Source organism: Panicum virgatum, chromosome 7K, assembly GCF_016808335.1.
Source record: "Panicum virgatum strain AP13 chromosome 7K, P.virgatum_v5, whole genome shotgun sequence".
Classification (NCBI taxonomy): domain Eukaryota; kingdom Viridiplantae; phylum Streptophyta; class Magnoliopsida; order Poales; family Poaceae; genus Panicum; species Panicum virgatum.
This window is the reverse complement of record NC_053142.1, coordinates 36,132,196-36,154,992: the sequence shown is the minus strand read 5'-3', so window position 1 is coordinate 36,154,992 and position 22,797 is coordinate 36,132,196. Positions and strand designations below refer to the sequence as shown.

At 47.4% G+C, this 22,797-nt stretch overlaps 2 protein-coding genes across 3 annotated transcripts; one reads left to right on the top strand and one right to left on the bottom strand.

Moving 5' to 3' along the window:
- Positions 1–8,286: 8,286 nt before the first annotated feature.
- LOC120641215 (glycerophosphodiester phosphodiesterase GDPDL3-like) lies at positions 8,287–14,350 on the bottom strand. 2 transcript variants are annotated; one of them, XM_039917243.1, is made up of 9 exons: positions 13,996–14,350; positions 13,236–13,529; positions 12,894–13,009; positions 12,306–12,804; positions 11,432–11,470; positions 10,039–10,347; positions 9,680–9,819; positions 8,966–9,449; positions 8,287–8,837 (listed from the first exon to the last, which is right to left on the bottom strand). In XM_039917243.1, the coding sequence occupies exons 1-9, from the start codon at positions 14,093–14,095 to the stop codon at positions 8,554–8,556; spliced, it is 2,265 nt and encodes a 754-aa protein (XP_039773177.1). In that variant the 5' UTR covers positions 14,096–14,350; the 3' UTR covers positions 8,287–8,553. The 2 variants fall into 2 exon arrangements, with proteins under 2 accessions (XP_039773177.1, XP_039773178.1); XM_039917244.1 differs by having other exon boundaries at positions 8,394–8,837; positions 10,039–10,326; positions 13,996–14,349.
- A 2,705-nt stretch (positions 14,351–17,055) lies between these two features.
- On the top strand, positions 17,056–22,187 carry LOC120640187 (glycerophosphodiester phosphodiesterase GDPDL4-like). Its single transcript, XM_039916051.1, has 9 exons — positions 17,056–17,155; positions 17,564–17,860; positions 18,262–18,374; positions 18,473–18,974; positions 20,506–20,544; positions 20,631–20,924; positions 21,079–21,218; positions 21,316–21,802; positions 21,919–22,187. The coding sequence occupies exons 1-9, from the start codon at positions 17,056–17,058 to the stop codon at positions 22,185–22,187; spliced, it is 2,241 nt and encodes a 746-aa protein (XP_039771985.1).
- The last annotated feature ends 610 nt before the right edge of the window (positions 22,188–22,797 follow it).

Genomic DNA, 22,797 nt, shown 5'->3' with positions numbered 1-22,797 from the left:
TCCCCTCGATACGCTCCCTGCTGCCATAGCCCAGGTTGCCCAGAAGAAGGGGGCTGCTCCTCCCCGTCCGCAGGCGAGGCCTCCACCTCCCAAGAGCGATGTGAGGTACCACTGCGAGTACTGTGACAGAGAGGGTCACCTGGAGGAGTTTTGCTTCAGGAGGAAGCGGGCTGTGAGGCGTGAGCAGGAGAGACGCAACCCGGACATGTACTCTGCTCGGGTGCATGGTCCTCCTCGGAGTGGTGTTAGGCAAGATGCTAGGGCGCGCCGTGTAGGTGGAGGACAGAGAGACGGTGGTGGTTACCATGCTCCAGCGGGTGGTCGCTTTGCCGGTCGTGCTCCTGGTCATCCTCAGTACGGCTATGGACCACGAGACCGAGGCTTTGGAGGAGGTTACGATGCACCACGCTTTCCTCGCGGTGGTGGTCGTCAGCCTCGCGGTAGACGGGACAGGGGATACGTTTTGCCTGAGTTTGCTAACCCTTCTGTAGAGCAAATGGCTCGACACTGGTTTGCTTCACACTTTGCTAACCCCAGTGTTGAGACATTTGCTCACCCTTGTAGCGAAAATAGCCTCTCATGCCATATTTCAATATAATGTTTTGGCGATTGATGATACACACAACACTTGGACTAATATGATTGTTAAGATGAACATTCTTAGGCTTTTAGGTTCAAGTGATGACAAAGAGAAGATAGGCGTAGCAAGGCCCGAAGGGACAAGAATTGAAGAGGCCGTGAAGAAATCCAAGTCGAAAAGATCAAGACGAAGCAAATTTGCTATCACCGGTTAAACCGATGATGAGCAAATTTGTACTAATCGGTGCAATGAACTTGGCACCGAATTAACCGACGTTGGGTGTTTTACACTCATCGGCTAGTTTGGGGTGTGAGGGCTATATATATGCCACCCCACGACTCATTTGATTGTGCTGGAGACCAAGGAAGCATACAAGAGTTCAAGATCATCTCCAACCACCATAGAGCTTCATTGTACATCATATAGGTTTAAGCACACTTGTGAGAGTGCTTAGTGCTTGTTTAGGCTTAGTTCTTGAGAGAACTAGCTTGAGTGAAAGCCTTGCTGCGGCAAGCATCTTGTGATCCGTCGTGTGACCCTCCGACTTGGTGTGGAGAGGCAACGACACTTTGTGCGGGGGAAGAGGAGACCCCCTCCTTGGTGGAGAAGCTCCGTAGTTGATTTCGGCAGGGTGACCGAGAGAGACGGTGGCGGTGCACGAGACTCGGTGTCTTGTGGGCACTCGCCTTTACTTGCCGGCAACGCCTTGGTGGTGTAGTGAAAGACGGTGATCGGAAGAGCCTCGGTGTCCCGTGGACGTAGGCGTTTGTGCCGAACCACGTTACATGACCGTGTCTACTCGGGAGTTTGCATTCCTCTTGCACTTACCTCTTTACTTACCGTATTACATTTCCGCATTTGCTCTTACTTGTTTGCCTTTACTTTCCTAGTTAGTTTGATTAGGATTGGCTAGATTGCAAGTCTTTTAGGGGTAAATAGAGAGTAGCATAGATAAACTTTAGTCATAACTAGCATGTGTAGGACGTATTAGGTTTATCTTATGCAAATAGTTTGAGCCCTAGGTTAAAAAGCGATTAGCGACCCTATTCACCCCCTCACCCTCTAGGGTCGGACACCCCGGTGATCCTTACAACCCTTTGTCTCACTACTGATGTGCAGGTCGGAGGCTTGGAGAACAGGTGGATCATGGACTACGGTTGTTCGCGCCATATGACCGGGAATGACAAATGGTTCTCCAGCCTCACCCCAACGCGCCACCACATAGAATACATCATATTTGGGGATAATGGTAAGGGCAAGGTACGTGGTGTTGGTGCTGTTAGAGTTTCTGATCGATTCACTCTGAGAGAGGTTGCTTTGGTTTCGAATCTTGGTTTTAACTTGCTCTCTGTTTCGCAACTTCTTGATGAGTGGTTTGAAGTTCGCTTCAAGGAGGGTTGTTCTCGTGTTTTGGATTCTAGAGGAGATTTGGTTTGCCGGATTTTACCTCGCGATCGAGTTTTCTTGGTTGACTTCTCTGGAACTTCTCTTGGCCCTTCTCGTTGTTTGTTGGCTGGTCCTTCTTCTGATATGTGGAAGTGGCATTGGAGACTTCGACATTTGAGCTTTGACTTGTTGTCTAGACTTAGCTCACTTGGCCTAATCCGAGGATTGCCCAAATTGAAATTTGAAAAGGATCTTGTTTGCTACCCGTGTCGCCATGCGAAGATGATTTCCACTTCTCATCCGCTTGTTAATCAGGTGATGACCAGTCACACTGGAGAGTTGCTACACATGGACACAGTTGGTCCTTCTCGGGTGATGTCGGTTGGTGGGAAGTGGTACGTTCTTGTGATCGTGGACGATTTTTCTCGCTATTGTTGGGTCTTTTTCATGAGAACCAAGGATGAGGCTTTTGAGTTTGTTCGAGACTTGATCTTGAGGTTGAAAAATGAGCTACCCCAGGCCATGTGGGCGATTCGCAGTGATAATGGCATAGAATTCAAAAACGCTCGTTTTGACACTTTTTGCAGCGATCAAGGGCTTGAACACTAGTGTTCTTCTCCCTACACTCCACAGCAGAATGGAGTTGTAGAACGGAAGAATCGAACGCTGGTTGAGATGGCGAGGACGATGCTCGACGAGCATAGGACTCCTCGAAAGTACTGGGCTGAGGCGGTTAATACCGCTTGTTATGTGTCCAACCGCATTTTCTTGCGTGTTTTCATGCACAAGACTTCTTGTGAGTTGCGATTTGGACGCCACCCCCGTGTTGACCATCTCAGAGTTTTCGGTTGTCGGTGTTTTGTGCTGAAAGAAGGAAATCTTGATAAGTTTGAGTCTCGCTCGTCTGATGGAATTTTTCTCAGTTATGCATCCCAATCCAGAGCATACCGTGTGTTGATTATTGATACTAACATCGTCAGAGAGACTTGTGAAGTCACTTTGGACGAGACTGCACCGTGCAATGCTTCCGTCTTTGAAGTTGCAGGAGATGATGAGCTCGGAACCTCCATCTTTGAAGATGAGGAGGAAGAAGCTGCGGAGGGTGATGCTGAGGCTACCACGCATGCTGTGGACCCAGTCGCCTCCGCCACAAGCTCGGTCGATGATGACGGCCCCGACCCTACTACGTCTACTTCCCGGGGGCCGATCGAGCAGGTGACTCAGTCTTCACCAGCTGTACCTGAAGAGGCACCAGCTTTGGTTGAGGAGGAGGTGACTTCGACAAGGGAAGCACCGTGACACATTCAGCATCGTCACCCACCTCAACAGATGCTAGGTGACCTCAACGAGAGAGTCACACGGTCCAAGGTAACAAGTATCGCTGGCTTTGCTCATTTAGCGTTTGTTGCCTCTTTTGAGCCCAAAGATATTGGACACACTCTTTCTGATTCTAATTGGGTCAATGCCATGCATGAAGAACTCGAAAATTTTGAAAGAAATCAAGTTTGGGTTTTAGTCGAGCCTCCACCTGCTTGTAATCCCATCGGAACGAAGTGAGTTTTCAAAAACAAGCAGGGTGAGGATGTGTTGGTTGTTCGAAACAAGGCTCGTCTTGTTGCCCAGGGGTTTTGCCAAAAAGGAGGAATTGATTTTGAGGAAACTTTTGCCCCTGTTGCTCGTTTGGAAGTGATTCGGATTTTTCTTGCATTTGCTGCTTCTAAGGGTTTTAAAGTTTTTCAAATGGACGTTAAATCTGACTTCTTAAATGATTTTATCGAAGAAGAGGTTTATGTGAAACAACCCCCTGGTTTCGAAAATCCCAAATTTCCAAACCGTGTTTATAAACTTCAGAAAGCACTTTATGGTTTGAAACATGCACCTAGAGCTTGGTATGATAGACTGAAAACATTTTTGCTGGCTCAGGGTTTTAAAAAGGGATGTGTGGATAAAACTTTATTCCTCATGCGGTCTGGCACTGATTTTCTATTGGTTCAGATATACGTGGATGATATTATCTTTGCTGGCTCTTCTCACGCTCTTGTCTCCAAGTTTTCTGAGCAGATGTCCAGGGAGTTCGAGATGAGAATGATGGGTGAGCTGCTGTTCTTCCTTGGGCTGCAGATAAAGCAAACTCCTCAGGGCACGTTCATCCATCAAGCCAAGTACACCAGGGACTTGCTGCGGAAGTTCGACATGAGTGACTTGTCACCTCAGCCGACTCTGATCAGCACTTCGACGGCGCTTGATGAGGACTTGGACGGTGAGGCGGTGGACCAGAAGGAGTACAGAAGCATGATCGGCTCTCTCCTGTACCTGACGGCGACGCGGCCGGACATTCAGTTCGGCGTCGGCCTCTGTGCGCGGTATCAGGCTTCGCCGCGGACCTCCCACAGGCAGGTGGTGAAACGCATCTTCAGGTATCTGAAATTCACCCCTGAGTTTGGTCTCTGGTACTCTGCGGATTCTTCTCTGGTTTTGGTGAGCTTTTCTGATGCCGATTTCGGTGGGTGTCGGTTGGATCGCAAGTCGACATCCGGCACTTGTCAATTTCTCAGTACATCTTTGGTGTCTTGGTCCTCTCGCAAGCAGGCTAGCGTAGCGCTTTCTTCCACAGAAGCTGAGTATGTTGCTGCTGCTAGCTGTTGCTCCTAGATACATTGGATGAAACAAACCTTGCAGGATTATGGACTGAGTTTTGATAGGGTTCTCATCTTTGTAGACAATATGTCCGCTATTAGCATTGCAAAGAACCCTGTCCTACACTCCAGAACCAAACACATAGATATCTGGTTCCACTTCCTGCGAGACAATCATGAGAGAGGCCACATAGACTTGATCAATGTCCCTTCAGAGAGGCAAACCGCAGATATCCTAACCAAACCTCTTGAGCGTGACACCTTTACTCGCTTGCGAGGGGAGCTTGGGGTTTGTTACCCCTTTTGATCGCTGACTTTTCTTTGGTTAGCTTTGTAGGTATTGTTTGTTTTTCTCTTTGTTTTCTAAGTTTGGTAGTTGCATTGTGCATATGCATTGTACATTTATGCATTTTGCATTGCCTCACTTGCACTAGTATTCTTGTATACATTACTATGATCTCCTAGTGCTTGCTAGTGTAAGTTTATAAACGTGATCATGAATAGCTTGCTCCCCTGTGTATATGACATCATCTGAGTTAAGCTATTTTGATTTGAAAATTTAAAAACATGGTCACCCTGTCTTGGCTACTAGCATGTTAGGGCGTGTTGATATACTTTGCTATCTCATTCATGCTAGTGTAGCCTTTCGTTCAGCAATTCATAGTTGACATGATCTAAAATTGATAAAATTGCTTGAATTGTACTTGAAATGGAATGGAAAGATCCAGGTGGGATTGCTTGTCGCACTGATCGAGCTTTCGGGACGGCTCACTTTGCACTTGTGAGAACCCGGGCAAGGCTGTGCATGACTAAAACGAGTGCCTTAAGCTTCTGATTGCCTTGGGCATAGGCTTGGTCTCGTTGCTAAGTAAAGCATGACAAGCTTTCAACCCCTGGCATTAAATTGCTTGATATAATGAGATTGCAAAATCAATGTTTACAACATGCTTTGGATGTTTTTGGCTCACCTGTATGAGTTTGATTAGCACTGTCTTTCATTCCCTACTTGCTAGTGCTAGATCAAGGGTGATGCTTTTATTTCTCCTAAACTGGAACTTGCCTAGCTCTAGACTGATTTGATATACCATGTTGAGCTAGATGCATGTCTTGTTTATGGATGCACATGTGCTTGTGACTAGTTGTTGCTCATATCATTGTATCCCTGAATGCTTTCACTTACACCTCCTGCATTGCATTCATTGCATAGCATATGTTCAGGGGGAGTCTCAGTTTCATGGGGAGCTTTAGGTCTAAGCCTTGATGTGTGCATATGCCAACAAGGGGGAGAAGTTGATCGAACAAGGGGGAGTATTGTTGGTAATGGGGAAATGCTTTCAGTGGGAGTTTCTGCTTTGTTTAGCTCCTGGTTTTCCCTCCGCTTCTGGCATGACAGTGTCGAGCCCTGTCATGCTTGTGTTTGATCAATTGCGTCGAGCCGTTGCCCTTATCTGAGGGAATCGATCTTTACTTGGTCAAGTGACTTATTCTTGCTTCTTCCGAGCTTTTGTCACTTGTTCAAGTTCTCTCTTGCTTCTTTGTTCTTCACTGTTTTTATTTCAATCTTGGTTCATTTGTGGTGTGTTGACAATGCACTCATCAAGGGGGAGATTGAGGAATGTGGAGTACTCTATCCTGCTTGTGATGAGTGAATTGTCAACCGTGCGGTGTGATCGTGCACTTGGTCTTTTGTTGCAGGTACACGGGCGTCAAGTGTCGACGGAGAGCTGCTGTGGAGGTGCTGTGGCCGATGGACCTTGCGGTCGACGGCGGTGAAGAGCAGCCGGGACCGGAGCTCTTGCCGGGCGGCAGCTGTGGCGTCCACTCCTGGATCGAGGGCGCAAGCGGCGACGGAATGCGGGTTTCTTGGTTTGCGCCACAAAACCAAGGAGGCGGACGGCGGTTGAAGACGCCAAGTCGTGGAGGCACGGGCGTCGGTCTCGGGACTGATGGAGGTGACGGGCGTCTAGGGCCTCGCTGCGGGCGAGGAGGTGACGGGCGTCGGGCGGCGTCTAGGGCCGTCAAAAGGCTGAGGCAGGAACGGCGTCTAGGGCCATGGCGTGGAGGCGGGAATCTTCCCGCGCGTGGAGTTTTGGCGGTTTTCTCAAAACCGGCCACCTACCCGGGTTTCGCGGACCCCCTAAAACCACGAACCGGATCTTCATCGACATGGCGGCATCTCGGAGAAGGCTTCGAGTCGAAGAAAGAAACTCCGCCGTCGGATGAGATCGTGTACATATTTCCGGTTTTGCCCCTACGGGCGTTTTAGTGTCTAGTTTGAGTCGAGGGTATTTTGGACCCCTGCGTGGGCACCTTAAATACCCCTCTCCCTCTCCTCTCTCTCTCTCGCGGCAGCCAAGACCAGTACGCCGCTCTCATCTCACCTCCCTGGCGCCTCCCTCTCTCTCGGTCTTCTCCCTCTCCTCTCTTCTTCTCTAGGATTAGAGGTTTGGATAGTTGAGATTTTTGTACTGAGATTGTGTGGGAAAGGAGGCACAATCCTCCTTTTGCCCTCCGGGGTTTTGAATTCATTTCAATCTCGTACGATTTGTGCTTTGTTTTGGATGAATTCGATTTTCCTTCATCGATTCTTGAGCACGAGTTGATGGGCTGTTTTTTGATGACTTCGTGACTCCTTGAAGTGGTTCTAATCCATCTAGCCTAGTGCTAAACCCCCCGGAATCACGAGTCCCCTCGAATCGAAGTTTTTGCGTTTTTGAGAAAACCCCGTTCTTGCTCGGGAATTCTTCGATTCCTCCCAAACCATGGAGTGATTAGTCGATTCCTTCCGTGGACATGTTCACAAGTCCTTTTTGATCATGCCTGCAAAATCTGAGCTCCTTTGGACTTGATTTGATCCTCTAATCATCGAAGTTTCCAAAGGTCGCGGGCTGGAAAAACGTTTCTGGACTCTGTTTTTCCTATCACCAGATGAACTGACGCTCTGAAGTTGTATGCGTCGGATCAACCGGTGAGTAGGCTTTTCGCACGTTAGGGTTTTCTGCTCTTCGCTTGGTTGCACCGGTGCATTAGCTCCACGTACATCGGATCAACAGGTGTTACTTATTTGCGGTGCCACTTTGAGCGTTTAACCGGCGTATTGGAGTTTCTTAACGTCGGTTCAACCGGTGCTCTGCTGGGTCCTTTTTGATGCCTCTCTGGACAACTGCATCGGCGTTTTAGATATGCTTACGTCGGTTTAACCGGTGCATGTGCAGTCCATTTTGGTGTTTCTCTGGACAACTACACCGACGTTGAGCTCCGATTTTGTCGGATCATCCGGTGTGTAACACCGGTTGAACCGACGCTTTTCAAACTCTTCTGTCGGATCAACCGGTGCTCACTTTTCTCTCTGCTGCCGGCTCTGCTCATCGGTTGAACCGACGCTGTTCAAATCTGTGCGTCAGATCAACCGGTGAGTTATACCGTGCTATTTCTCGCGCTGCTTTTCGGTGATTGCTTCCGCGTTGTATCTTGTTTGTTCCTAGAGCTTTTGTGTTAGTGTAGCTCATCCATAGCTACTCCACACTGTGCCTAGGACTCTAGGGTTGTGTGTGTACTTCGGAACTAAGCCGATCTTTCCGATTGCAAAAAATTTTAATCGGCTCCCATTCACCCCCCTCTGGTCGCCCTTTCGGTCCCTCAACATGTGCAACGCCACCATAATTCAAGGATGGTTGTCGCAAATTTCAGCCTTTCAGAACAGAACAGTCATGGCTCATAGGCTCAGATTGTAAACTAAAGAACTATGCCATCTGAGTGGCTTACACTACACCATTGCTCAGAACCTTGAGAAGAAATGGATAATATATTTATTACCCATCACACATATATATGTACTGAAACGATTCCGATTTCTGAACCTAATCTGCTACAGGTGGTGAAGAATATTTGATTAGTACTAGATCGGTGGGGTGTCCAGCTCGAACGACGAACATGACTTGCATCGCAAGCTCAGACCAGGGAACACCAAGCAAAAAGCATTGGCAGTATGACAAGGACCAGGATATGAGAAGCATGAACATGCATCCTGGTTGCGCCCGAGTGTGTCGGCGGTGTGTTGCTGTTTGATTTGGCAGGAGGCAGGGGCGGCTCTGCCACGTCCGAGTCTGTCAGGAGCGGCATGGGAGCCAATGCTGGTGGCCGCGCAGATTTGACGATGGTTAGCATGAGATCGCCAGCACGAGCAGGGTCCATGAAAACCGGCGTGCTGTTCCCCATGTTAATGCAATTGTTCACTGCAAAATAGATCGCATTGTGTGAGTGTGCTACAGATTGATAGCAGCAGGTATTGTGGGTGCTTTGTCAACTGAACGCGGCGCTAACTAGACGCAAGACAGACAACAAGGCTAACTGAGCAGCTTACACTTGTATCTTCTAGCTGTGGCAGGGAACTCAGTGATCAGGCCGTCCACTCCCGCGGCTGTAACATACCAATTGATTTGCACTGTTGGATCTGAGAAGAAATCGTATGCTTGAGACGCAAACTCATTCATGAGCGTGTAAACATAGACTGAGAGACCCGCGTTCTGCAGTGTCTGGACAAGATTGGTCTTGTACATTGTGAAATGGTGGGATTCAGGGAAAACAGAGCCAGTATCAACAGAGACGGCACTGGCGAACTTTTTTATGTCCGTGAGGGAGGAAGGTGCAGCATCCCTGACTTCTTCGTTGATCATGTACACAAGATCGTACTTCGTTTGCTGCTTGAACTTCTCCAGAACTGAACTATTCGTCGACTGAATCATAACTTTCTGGGCAGTTTGATTGTTGTAACCAGCATCGCCAAGGGTTTTGATAACTGTATCTACCATGTCAAATCCAAGTTCCTCTACCACGAAAGCAGCATGCTGCAAAATATGAACAGCAAGTTAATTGAGGGCATAATCTATAACTGGAAGTCTTTACATTTTTATGGGTTTTGTCTTCATCGATATGACAAACTCTAGTACTAAAATATGATGACAGAACGAACTAATGAATCAACAAAGAAATAGTGGCAGCCAATATGATTACAGTAAATAAATGAATGTGGTTCTTTTCACTCACTTAAAAACTCAATATTAGTATAAATTCTCACCTCTATACTGATCATGATTCCTGATAAATCCTTATCTTTTGTGAAGTCCAAAAAGTCTGATAGTCTCATGAAATTTCCTGCATTCCTGTATCTCGGATTTCTATCAAGTCTGTAGGTGGTAAATGGGGTAGATATTTTGGCTGTAAGGATGGAGAAAAGTTAATCTCAGAATGCAGAGCAGAGCAATAACGCTACATAGCTGGTCAACAAAATATATAAGTAGTCAATAAAAGCTGATCCAGATCAGATAGCAGGTGACTTAGGGTCTAGGAAAATAGTTTCTCCTGATTTACATAACAAGTAAAATATAAAATTTTGCACTTTGTTTCAATAGCAGAAAATATTTCAATTCAACTTACGTCTCAGATTCTTTACAATGTCATCCCATGTGAGGTTGAACGTAAAGACTCCTCGCACATTCTGAATATCTTTTATCACTGCTGTCTGAGAGGCAAACTGTGATCTTGCTACAGTAGTACCATCCATTAGGTTAACAGAACTCATGCATACTAGCACGCCATCTTTGGTCACTTGAACAGGGCAGTCAATGACATCTGCGCCATCGTCAACTGCTTTTTGATAAGCTAGATCAGTGCACCCAGGGTAGTCCCCACTAGCACCGTTGTGGGAAATAATAAGAGGCTTTCCTACATTCCAAAAGTGAGAAACTGGTTACCAGCAATAGATAAACACTCTGTTACGTGGATACGCCTGGGAAGTGGCGTATCCGTATCCGACACGTATCGGATACAGATACGCCTTGGATACGCCTCGGATACGTTTTCAGCCGTATCCCAAAAATATGGATACGTATTGGCTTAGATACGGGTATCCGACACGTATTCGAGAGGGTGGAGCTCACGGCGGAGAGGAGGAACTGAGGAAGGAGGGCCTCCACGGCCCGCGCGCCCCACCCCGGCCAGATCCGCCTGAGCTCGGCGCGGCGGAGCTCGAGGTCGGCGAGCTCGACGCCGCCGAGCTCGCGGCGAAGGCGTGCGCGGTCCCCGCGAAGGGGTGCGTCGAGGAGAGGGGCCCGCGAGGCGGAGGCGTGCCCAGATTCGCTCCGCCTCCTCCCTCCCCTGCTCCAGGGCCGGCGGCCGCGAGCTCCAGGGGGCGGTGGCGAGCGCGGGGTCCGCGAGCTCCAGGGGCGGCGGCGGTGGAGGCCGCGAGCTACAGGAGGGGCGGAGGCGAGGAGCGGCGGCGGCCTCGCATGCGCGCGCTCCCGCCGCGGCCGGCCTTGCGAGGCGGGGAGGTGCTGGCGGAGGAGGGGCGGGCGGAGAGGAGCAGGCGGAGGAGGGGCGGGCGCTTCTTGCGCCGGCGCAGTGGAGGAGAAAGGGGAGGCGGAGGAGCAGAGGAGGTAGGGTTACTTCTTTATTGATTTCACTTCTTCCGTCTTTTTTTTTTATGGGAACTTCTTCTGTCTTTAGTGTGGCTCTGCTTCACGTGATGTGGGGACAGGTGGTTCTCCAGAGAGTCCAGATGCACTTATTCTCTCCGGTTGAGTAGGACTCTAGCTACTGCAATACTACTAGTTTCATGTAAATGCTACTCTCATGACTAATGAGTGTGATATTTTATGTAAAAATTATTAATATTAAATTATTCTAGCCGTATCCCCGTATCGGTGTTTTTTGAGGAAGTGCGTATCCGCGTATCCGATACGTATCGTATCCGATACCCGTACCGGTATCCGAGTAACATAGATAAACATGAAGCAAGAAAAAAAACAATGAACAAAGGATCTCGACGTACCATGATCTGTGTTGCTTTTGTTCAAATTGGCAAAACACCCTGCATAAATAAGATATGAAACACTGTGGATGAGAAGCTATAACCCATCTGAATCTTCAGGTAAATTGTATGAACACAGACTATAGAAACAAGTTACCTGCATGTATCTATCCTAATGATTCACCTAACTTGTCAGGATAACGTGAAATATGTTTAGAGGTAATATTCCTTAAGGCAATTAAGCTACACATTAATCTCTTTCAATTACTTAGTTTTCCTGGATATCAAGTTAGTAATACGATTTTATAGTTACGTACTGTATCTATCCTAATGATTTGTTTAATTTGCTTGCATATCAAGTTACAGATATTTAGAGATAAGATTTATTAGGGCAATCCAGCTGGATCTGTTGAGAACCTCTTGGCTTCAGCTGGAGGAAATCCAGCAAAAAGGCAATTTCACAGCCATCCAAACCTTTGAAACCAGTATAAAAGTACATGCCGCATAGCAGAAAGCATGGAATATTTGAAAAGATCCACTATACAGCATATTTTGAACAGTGGTTGAAGCAAGCATGAAAAGGAGAATATCAAGATTATCCCATGCTGTGTGCTAAGAAAATAGCAAAATTAGGCAGCTTGTAGATTTTGTCGGTGAATTACTTCCTTCAGTAACAGAGAACCACTTTCTCAATTAGAAATTAGAGTTCTAAATATCAATAGCTATAAAAATCTATTAGACAAAACCAAGTTTGTGTCAAAAAATTTATGGCAAATTAATTGAGTTAGAAGCCTGATCCACTGCTTTCTTCCCTCATAAAAGAAAATGGTAGAAAAATCGAAGAACAAAATTGTGTTAATATAAAATAAAAAATGTAGAAAGAATTAGGACTCACCAATTGCTTCTGATGGTGTAACAGGGAAATCAGACAGTACGCCATCAACAGAGAACACACCATTATCGATGAATGAAAGATATTCTGCTAAGGGATCGTAACTATGGTTGTAACTGAGCATAAAGTCATTTGCAAAATCAGCAGCATAAATTTCTAACCCAGCTTTATGAGCATCATCGACAACTGAAGTATACAGTTGTAGATAATTATCTGATGAAGTAGGCCAAATATAGCTCTTTGGGACCAGTATCCCGGATGCAAATGTCTTGACAAATGTAAGGTTCTTCAAGATGGAAGCATAAGTCTTGTTCATAGATGGTTCAAGAGTGCTCTCATCAAGAAAGCGGAACACAAGTTTCGTCTTGTTGCTAACTCTTCCATGTAGGCTTGAGAGGAAGGTCACTTCAGGTGACGAGATATAATTGACAACAACACGCTTAGATACAGAAATGATATAATTCCTCATACTTAGATTGAACTGGTTGTAGAACCTGTCATGCTGCAAATAACATTAATACGAGGTTACAGCATGAGAACAGAAAATAGTCCAGTGTGATCTACTAAATAGAATGGTATTCTCATTTGTACCTGAACATTAAGCCAAATTCCAGGAGGTTTGAATTTGGACTGCACATCTTCAACAGCAAGTATTGCATTGAAATTTGAATCAAATCTGGGCGTTCGAGAACTGATTGACCTCATGACTGCTTGATATATACATCACGATGAGTAAGATAAGTAAACAAACCATGTTGCTGAAATCATAAAAAGTTCACAGCAAGAGGCATTTCCCCTGTGCCTAGGCACGTTTTTCATTAAGAGGGGAAGAGGCATTTCCCTTTTCTTCGTGATCCAATACTAACCTGGTTGCTGGCATAAACAACATCCAATATTTAATGAGATAACTTAGAAAAGTATCATAGCACTTACGAGGGACTTGTCCAAGCTCAGTGAGATTGTAGTCGACGGAGAACCATCCTGAGGTAGGCACACCATTGACAAGGTAGGTCTTCTGACCCTGTGGATAGATATCTGCAATATCTGTGCAGTTGTCCATCTTTATGTCCGGCAGGCAAATGCCAAACTTATCCTTGGTCAGCCTCACATCGCAGTATAGTATTGTAGCGGGCGAGCTAGCATACTGCACAAATCCATAAGCATCTTCGCTTGAATCAGGGAACACTCCCGAAAATCCACCCTTTGCTACAATTGCTGGCGCATTGCCTGGAAAAACAGGCGTATCTGTTAGCCTACAGTTTGCATGAAATGGGTGAATCCTAACTCTGATCCGAAATGCATCCAAGAAGCAGGGTTTCTTGTGCAAAAAGGGACATGCAGGTATGATAAAACCTCAAGGAGACCACGCTATATTTCTCCGTAACAATAAGAAACGTAAAGTGTACAGAGATACTAGCAGCACAAAGCATGTACCAAAATTCCATCTCAAAAACTTCATCTAAATAAACAAGTAATAACTTCACCATCAGCTGAACCCCTGACCCAAAATCTAAAATCCGTAGCTGATTGTACGAATTTCCGGCGATGCTCGAATGGATGAAAATCGAACAAGGCTAAAAAACAAAATAGATGTGCACAAAAGTGGGTCTTTTTGAGCAAACATGAACTGGCGGCATCCCAAAGGCTCGGCGGCCCTGGAAGAAAAGGAAGAGGACCATGGGAGGACGCGTACCGCTCAATGTCTTCCAAGAAGAGGCCTCCTGCGCGGCGGCGACGCCCAGCCACAGCAGCATGAGCGATGCGAGGACGGAGCAGACATGGCCGGCCCTCATCGCCTCCGGCGGAGAGCGCCGCCCTCGGCGCAAGGACACAGCTCCGTGAACGGCGGTCTGGACCGAAAATGCCGCCCCCCAGAAGGCCGAGAAGGCAGCGAGAACCGAGAAATCCCCTTGACCTTGAGCCGCCGCAATGGCTACTAGAGACGGAGGAGTGGAGACTAGGAGGTGAAGTAGTGCCGAGCTGCGTCGGGGGACGCGAGGGGGAGAGCAGGCAGGAGTACTGGCAGCGGGGGAAAGGTGGTGCGGCACACGGAGTCGCAGGAAGTACCAGTGGTGGTCAAGTAATGGGACAGCTGCCTCCAGCGGTCCAGCCTCGATTGATGCCTTGACGAGGACTGCTCGACTGATTTGGGGCTGTGTTTACAGCTAGGCACAACTGCAGTATCTGAAAATAGATGTACGTGCATACAGCTCATTATACACGTACTTGCGTACGTCTCTATACACGCATGTAAAACTCACAAACGGTTGTACCTTTTGATTTGGGCTCGGCTGGCAATGAGCGCGTCCTTATCCTTCACGTGTTGATAATGGTAGAACCTACTAAGACTGACTAAACGACAAACGCATCACCATTCTACGCTGTGATTTGATTTCACGCGTGGGCCAGCAGATTTATTTTGGCAAGTACTGGTTGGTGCGACATCTACATCAACGTAACTCAAATGATCTCTCCCTACCCTACGGCCTTTCGTTCTCGCTCGTTACTACCACAGCCATCTCCTCGTCGTTTGGTCAGCAAAGTAGGATCTCTCCGTCTCTAGTACTCCAATCGCCACCGCTGGGTAGTTACCCTTTTCGGTAATGCTGGTGTTTATTGTGCTGGCCGAAAGGAACACGAGTCATGACGCGGAGTGTGAAGCTGTTCGGGTGGTTGATCAGTCATGGCCGAACCAATCTTGCTACAGGTACTGAGAAACCTCGCCCTTGTTCCAGCAAAAGCGCCGTGGAACTGTTTGAGCTAATTAACTTTGACCGCTAATTAGAGATATTAAATTAAGACAATTTACAAAACCAACTCCACAACCTCTGTGCTAGGAGCTTTAAAGAATCTAATAAGGTTTTTGATCGTGTAATTAGAAGATAATATCTGAGTTTTCGGTGTTAAATGAGCAAATCTTATTTTTCCAGTGCCAAATACGCAATTCTCTCCCCCAAAGAACTGGCTGGCACCGGCGGGTCGCCGTCAGCCCGTCACCGATGATGACATGAGCAGCGCCCACCGCGGCGACCCTCGGGACGGATCGCGACGGGATCTCATCTGGTCTGGTTCGCGCGGAGGGTGATCGATATCCATTGGTGCGGTTCGTCGGCCGGCGGCACGTCCACGATCGCGATTGGCGAGCAGCGGCGATGCTCGCTGCGCGGTGCGGTGCCCTCTCGCGCCCGCTGCCGCGAATCAGGCGCCGCGGCGGCGCGCGCAGGTTGGCAGGAATCCCCTGATGAACGGCGCAGACTCCCAAGCTCCCAACGGCTACCCAAGTTCCAGGAGCGACGCCCGCTGGATTCAAAGTTTCCTGGCCCAGTCCTGGCTCCTATTAAAAGACAAACGCATCACCATTCTACTGTGATTTCATTTCACGCGTGGTGAACAGATTTGTTTTGGACATCTACATCAACCTAACTCAAATGACCTCTCAGGTCTTTCGTTCTCGTTCGTTACTAGAGTCGCTAACTAGTAGGGACGAAATGACCTCTCCGTACCCTAAGCATTCCTCGTCATCTGGTCAGCAAAGTAGGACCTCCGTCTCGAGTACTCCAATCGGCACCGTTGGGTAGTTACACTTTTCGGTAATGCTGGTGTTTATATGCTAGCCGAAAGGAAACACGAGTCGTGAGCAATGTTATCAAGCCGTCCGAATAATCACAATCAGTACGTCGCGACTAATCATCTTTATTGGCTCTTTGGTATTGATTATACCCACCGACTCGATTAGCTAGACTAGATTGCAATAGTGAAAAAAAGAGAGTGCAAGTTGTCTGATTAGTCATCGACTAATCATGATTAGCAATCCGATTAGATATATAACGACTAACATCTTATTCATAATACACACTCCTTCAGATTTGTAATCCGCTACTAATCTCTCGTAACTATAGCTTAGCATTCGACAATTTGCTTAGGGATACTTGCTGAGTGAGATATTTATAGGGACCACCATGGTTGAATCTTAATCTTTATTATTTGACTAGCTTCGACTAATCATCCTGATCAACGACTAATTACGATTAGTTATCTTATCGGTGCTCTTGCTACTAGGTTTGATAATACGATATGAAAACATTGGTCGTGAGTCGTGATGCTGAGGGTAGAGTTGTTTGCATTGGGTGGTTAAGATGAGTCATGGCCGAACCAATCTTGCTACAGGTACTGAGAAACCTCACCCGTGTTCCAGCAAAAGCGCCGTGGAACCAGCACTGTGTGAGGCGTGAGCTTGCTCCTGAGACTTCCTTCGGTTGCATCTGTTTGAGCCTGATGAGATGGCGTAGGAGTAGCAAGCAGAACACTGCAGCAGCAACAGTGAAAGGACCTGGACAGGATGGCTGGCGCAGGGTCCCCGCGGAATAAACGCTGGAGTAGGTGCAGCAGTGCAGGTGGACCCGACCCACAGGCGCCCATCGCAGGTCGGTCGCACCAAGCTGACTGGCAGGCAGGCCGGTGGCATCCCGATCGGTGCGCCGCGCCCGCGCGCCCGCAACCGCATGGCTCAACCCGGGGCGAGACGGCTCCGCCGCGGCTGGCGTTTTCCAGCGGAAAAGGACACTTGGGCTGGCACCGGCGGCTCAACGTCGTCAACACCCGGCGTCGATGACATGAGCGGCGTCCACCGCGCGGCGACGTACCTCGGGCCGGATCGCGTCGTCACTAACCCCCTCGGACCTCTATATAAACGAAGGCCCTCACGAGTGCTTCCTCTAACGACCCTCTCCACCGAGCTCGGAGCTCCGGACTGATGGCCACAACTACGTCTGCTGCTCGGTCTTTTGTACTGCTTCTGTCGTGGCTTGCAGTCTCCGCTGCGCAGAAGCCGTCGGGTTGGAACACCCTAAATGGTAAGTCACGTTTCACCCTCAATACTTTGGTTACGGTTGCTTTTTTTTTTTGCTATTTAAGTTCTACTGCTGATCAAAAGTACAACTATATTTGTTACTAATTAGAGTTGCCCAATTGATGGCCGGATGTTTCTGATTTTTGAGAGAATTTGTAAAATTTCTCTATTTTTTTAGACTGTCCATCTAGGATCCTAGGTGGCTTCACCTGGAGGCTTCAAAAAGAGCCTCCAATTAGTAATAGTAAGATATTTTCAAAATAAGTTTAAGTTACCTTCAATCCCACAAGCTTTTTTCATTTATACATAAGCTTGCGCCTTTTTTTCAAAACAATATTTCAAGGAAGGTCTTCTTTTGAGAAAAATAAAAAGTTGGGCCTTGAGTTTTCTTACATTTAGTCATTGTTTTCAGGCAACCCTCCGGTTATCATAGCCAAGGGTGGCTTTTCAGGGTTATTCCCTGATTCAAGCCAGTTCGCCTACGAGTTCGCTGTGACTCAGAGCTCACAGCGTTATACCGTCCTTTATTGCGACGTTCAGCTAACGAAAGATAGAGTTGGTATCTGCCTACCCAACATATCAATGGAAAATGGCACTACTATCTCTGATGTTTTTCCCCAAGAGAAGAAAAGCTACCTCGTCAATGGGGTACCTTCGTGGGGATGGTTCTCCGTCGACTACACTTTCTTTCAGCTTAAACCTGTTTATCGTAAGCACTATATCACACCTCTCTTAATTTTCTAAGATATTACCTGATAATATTGACCTAATGTTTTTTTCATACATTTATTGATGTATATTATCTTGAAAAAATAAGGGCCATCAAATAAAATCCTTTCTTCTTTTGGGCCTCGAAATCAGCTCGTTGTATAAAAGGAAAAAAACAGCCACACGTAGTAGCATTGATACCACAAAGGCCTATCTTCACTGCCTCAAAGGAAAACAAAACGAAATGACGCCTGTAGTTGCATGCATGTCTTGCCCCGCGATCTGCAGAAAATAGGAAAAATATATATCTAGCTTAAAACATTTACTGGCTTACTGCATTTTATTGATAAATGTTGTGGATTTGGTTGCACTCTTGACTTATGCGACGTACATTTTGAGCAGTCCAACGCTCAATCTTTTCTCGAACGTCATGGTTTGATGGAACGCTTCCAATACTCACTGTTGAAGACATGCTAAACAATTTCAATCCTTCAGGAACTTGGCTCAATATTCAGGTAGCACAAGAATAGCTATCCTGGCAGCTCCAGGTAGCAGTAGATTATTCCGGGCGCGTTTTGTTATGACTATAACCTCCTCTTCGTGACGTTTTCAGCATGACAGTTTCTACAGGAAGTTCAATCTAAGCATGACGAGTTACATAATTTCTGTGTCAAGGCGTGAAAAAGTCAACTACATCTCATCACCTGAAGTTAGCTTCCTCACCAGCTTGCTTGGAAGAGTCCACCCCAGAACAAAGCTCGTGTTCCGCTTTCTGGACGCGCCTAGTGTCGAATCATCAATGAACGTGACATATCATTCGCTACTACTGAATAATCTTACCTTTATCAAGACATTTGCATCTGGGATAATTGTCCCCAAGCACTTCATTTGGCCTGTTTCAGATGACAACTATCTCGAAGAATGCAGTTCAGTCGTCCGTGATGCTCACGATTTAGGGTTGGAGATTTATGCTGATGATTTTGCAAATGATCTTGTGCTCGGTTACAACTACAGCTATGATCCGTTGGCAGAATATCTCTCATTTATCGATAATGACGCCTTTTCGGTTGATGGTGTATTGACCGATCACCCTATCACAGCTTCGGAGGCCATTGGTGAGCCCTTATTCTTTGCACTTTCAAATTCCCTGTCAGAGTACTACTGTGTTATGACTAATTGGGCAATAATGACGGGCATTAAACAACTGTTTAGAGGGCTTCTCTTCTTAATACGTACTCCGGCTAGCACCCTTAATTATTTACCTGATAGGACACAGATCCGACTAGTATCAACTTTATTTGACTATTATTGGGCATATATAGCTGGCGAAGTACAAACCTACCTACACCTACAACATCATGAGCCAAGACTCAATTGGTACTGATATATATTGTTGTACTAGTATTTTTGTAAAAGAAGAAGCACAATGTTTGACACAAACAGTATGCCTCTCAACTATTTTCATGTTTTTGTAGAGGAACAAGTCCAATTTACCCCCCTGAACTTGTCAATAAGTCTAAAATACCCCCCTGAACTACAAAACCAGACATATTGCCCCCCTCAACTTATAAAACCGGGTAAATCACCCCCTGACTGGTTTTCATGGTGGTTTTGCTGACGTCAGCATGCGGGTCCCACACGTCAGTCCCTCTCCTCTTTCCCCTCTCCTCTCCGATCACCTCTCCACCGCCGCCGGCGCTCGCCACCCTCCATCTCTCCCTACCGGGCGCCGCTAGTGCCGCCGCCGCCTGGCCGCCGCGAGCCTCCGCCCCCGCGCATGGCCGCCACTGCGCGTCTCGTCCTCGCCCTGGTGAAGCTCCGTGCGCCCCTCCGTGTGGCAATAGGCGACGGCAGTGGGCCGGATCTGGAGGCGTAGGCCGGAGGGCGCCGCGAGCCTGCCTGGCCGGCGGCCGGAGCTCCGCCGCCGGGACGCAGGGACGCCGCCCCTGCTTGGGCCCTTCCTGGGGGTGGGTCCGGAGCCTGGCCGGCCGGAGGCCGGAGTTCCGCCACCGGGAGGCAGGGGCATCGCCCCGCCGCCCCACCTCGGCCCTGTCTGCAGGGGGCATGGCCGGAGCCTGCCCGGTCTGCCACCGGGGGGTATGGGCGTCGCCCCGCCGCCCCCCTGGGCCCTACCAGGGGGCGTGGCCGGAGCTCCGCCGCCGGGAGGCGGGGGCGCCGCCTCCGCCTGGGCCCTGCCTGGGGGCGTGGCCGGAGCTCCACCGCCGGTAGGCGGGGGCGCCGCCCCGCCTGGGCCCTGCGAAGAAGATGAGAGGAGAGAGCCAGGGGGAAAGGGAAAAGAGAAAAGAAAGAGAAAAGAGAGAAAAAGAAAAAAGAAGAAGAAAAAGGAAAAAGAGGAGAGGGGAGAGAGGCTGATGGGTGGGACCCACATGCTGACATCATCGAAAACCACTGTAAAAACCAGCAAGTGGGGTGATTTGCACGGTTTTAAGAGTTGAGGGGGGCAATATGTCTGGTTTTGTTGTTCAGGGGGGGTATTTTAGACTTCTTCACAAATTCAGGGGGGTAAATTGGACTTATTCCTTTTGTAGACCGTTTGAATAGGTAAACAGTGTCTCTTGTACATGCAGTATACATAAGTCATTTTGCACTGGTTTATACTTTATAAGATTGTTTTTGTCTGTGCAGGTTGTTTTACGAATTTAAACAAAAGCAATTCTGATCATGGTATGTGTGTAGCAATTCTGATCATGATATGGTTAGTTGATAGTTGGTTAATTGCTGACCACCACTAAACCTTATTTGGAATCCAGGAAAGCCACTGATAATTTCTCATAATGGTGCGAGTGGGGACTACCCAGGCTGCACTGATCTTGCTTATCAGAAAGCCGTTGAGGATGGCGCAGATGTCATTGATTGCCCTGTGCAATTGACAAAAGATGGAATACCGATATGCATGAGTTTCAGCAACTTACTGGAGGCATGCTATGTTCCAGGAGTAGTGCATTTGGGCTCTGATGAAACAGCAGGGGTTAAAGATATTTACAGCGTGCCAGGATTCTTCACTTACAACTTTACTTGGCATGACATCGTAACGAACCTCCAACGTAAGTTCAAGTGACTCTGAATGCTGCCCAATAATGGACTGACGAAAAATGCACTACCCAGGCTGCATTGATCTTATAACAAAAAATGTTACTGAATGGATACCAAATAGATTGCAAAAGTAAGTGTTTTAATCCCTTTTCTGCGTCCTTGCAGCCAAAATTTCAACCCCATTTAGCACCTCGACGTTGCAGAGGAACCCCAGATATGCGACCGCAGGAAATTTTACAAGATTATCGGATTTCCTTACCTTTGCAAAAGATAAGGATTTATTTGGAATCATGATCACTATACAGGTAGAAAGAATCCATTGCTTTTCAATATTTAATTAGTAGCTTACTTCATTACTTGCGTGCTCTAAAAACACTTTTCCATGCACCTGTGTTTTGGCAGCCCGTTTTTGGTACGCCCGAGCAAATCCAACTTGACATGCTAGACTCAATCATCGAAGCCCTCGACGATGCTGGCTACAGCAATGAGACCGCCCGGCAGAAAGTTTTGGTTTATTCCTATAGCAGTTCTGTCTTGGCGAAATTTAAAGAGGAGACAGACTACGAGCTGGTGTACGATATCAATGGAGCCTACGGAGAGGTAGCACCGTCCGGCCTCGCGGAGCTTCAAAAGTTTGCTAGCGCTGTCGCGGTCCCTAGGCTATCTGTCATCGATGAAGATGACGGTTTCACAATTTCCCAGACGGAAATGGTCCGGTCCCTTCAGGCCGCCGGCTATCCGGTGTACGTGTACAACCTCGGAAACGAGTACGTTTCGCTGCCCTTCGACTTCTTCTTAGATGCCACAGTGCAGATGAACACGTACGTTGAGGGTGCTGGGGTGGACGGACTGATCACTGATTTCCCTGCCACAGCTCGCAGATACAAGGGTATAACACTAGTCTTAGAGACTCTCAGTTAGCTAGCTAGCCTTTCAAATAGTTGATAGTATGATGCAAAGTGCGTTTAAATTATCTAGCTAATCTGTTCCTTTTTCGTTTTGCAGCGAATACCTGCAGGAATCTGGGGAATAACGTGCCACGGTTCATGGCGCCTGTTCGTCCAGGTGCTCTCCTAAAAAGCTACTCCAGCAAGCCTGGGCAGAAGAAACCAGAGGCCCGAAGACTGCCACCTTTGACAGATGATGACGTCGCCGAGCCACCCCTGCCTCAAGCCGCCGGATCGCCTTCAACTTCAATCGCAATGAGGACCCAAACACGCATTCCAGTTCTCGTAACACTTGTTTCACTCGTAATGGTGTTCTCCGTTATATGACTCGGAGTTGGATTAGTATATATAATATAATATATAGCTCAAATACTTGCATTGAGATCAATAGTTTGTAGCTCAAGTAACATTTGTTGAAAAAAAAATAAGCATCAACCTTTGTGAGATCCGTATAGCTAGCTAGCTATCAATTTTTTTGAGGCGAAAAGCTAGCAATCAATCAAATAGCATTCTGTCTAACGTTGTAAAGAACTTTCTCGGCATGGCGGTCTAATCTTTGGATTGTATTTGTTAGTCATCGGAGTGCCTTTTTTTTTCTCTTGTAACACTGTGTGTCTTTACGACAGAGGCTGGGTTTCTTTTCAGGTTCAGTTATATCACCTTGATGTAACGTTTTGTCAGAAAAAAACATGAGGACCACGAGGATATCATTCCACCAATTGTGCTTAGATCTTGGTGTCCACAAATTACACATAGGAGTAGTGCTCACTACTACAAATTAAATTAGACCTTTTTGTCACGGTTCCAAATTGACTTTTGTTCCGGTTTTGGAACCGGGACTGAGCTTAGGATTTAGTCCCGGATGGTAGAACCGGAACCAAATGTCTCTGACGCTAAAAATTTTTTTACGCCCTGCGGGATTTGGTCCCACGATCTC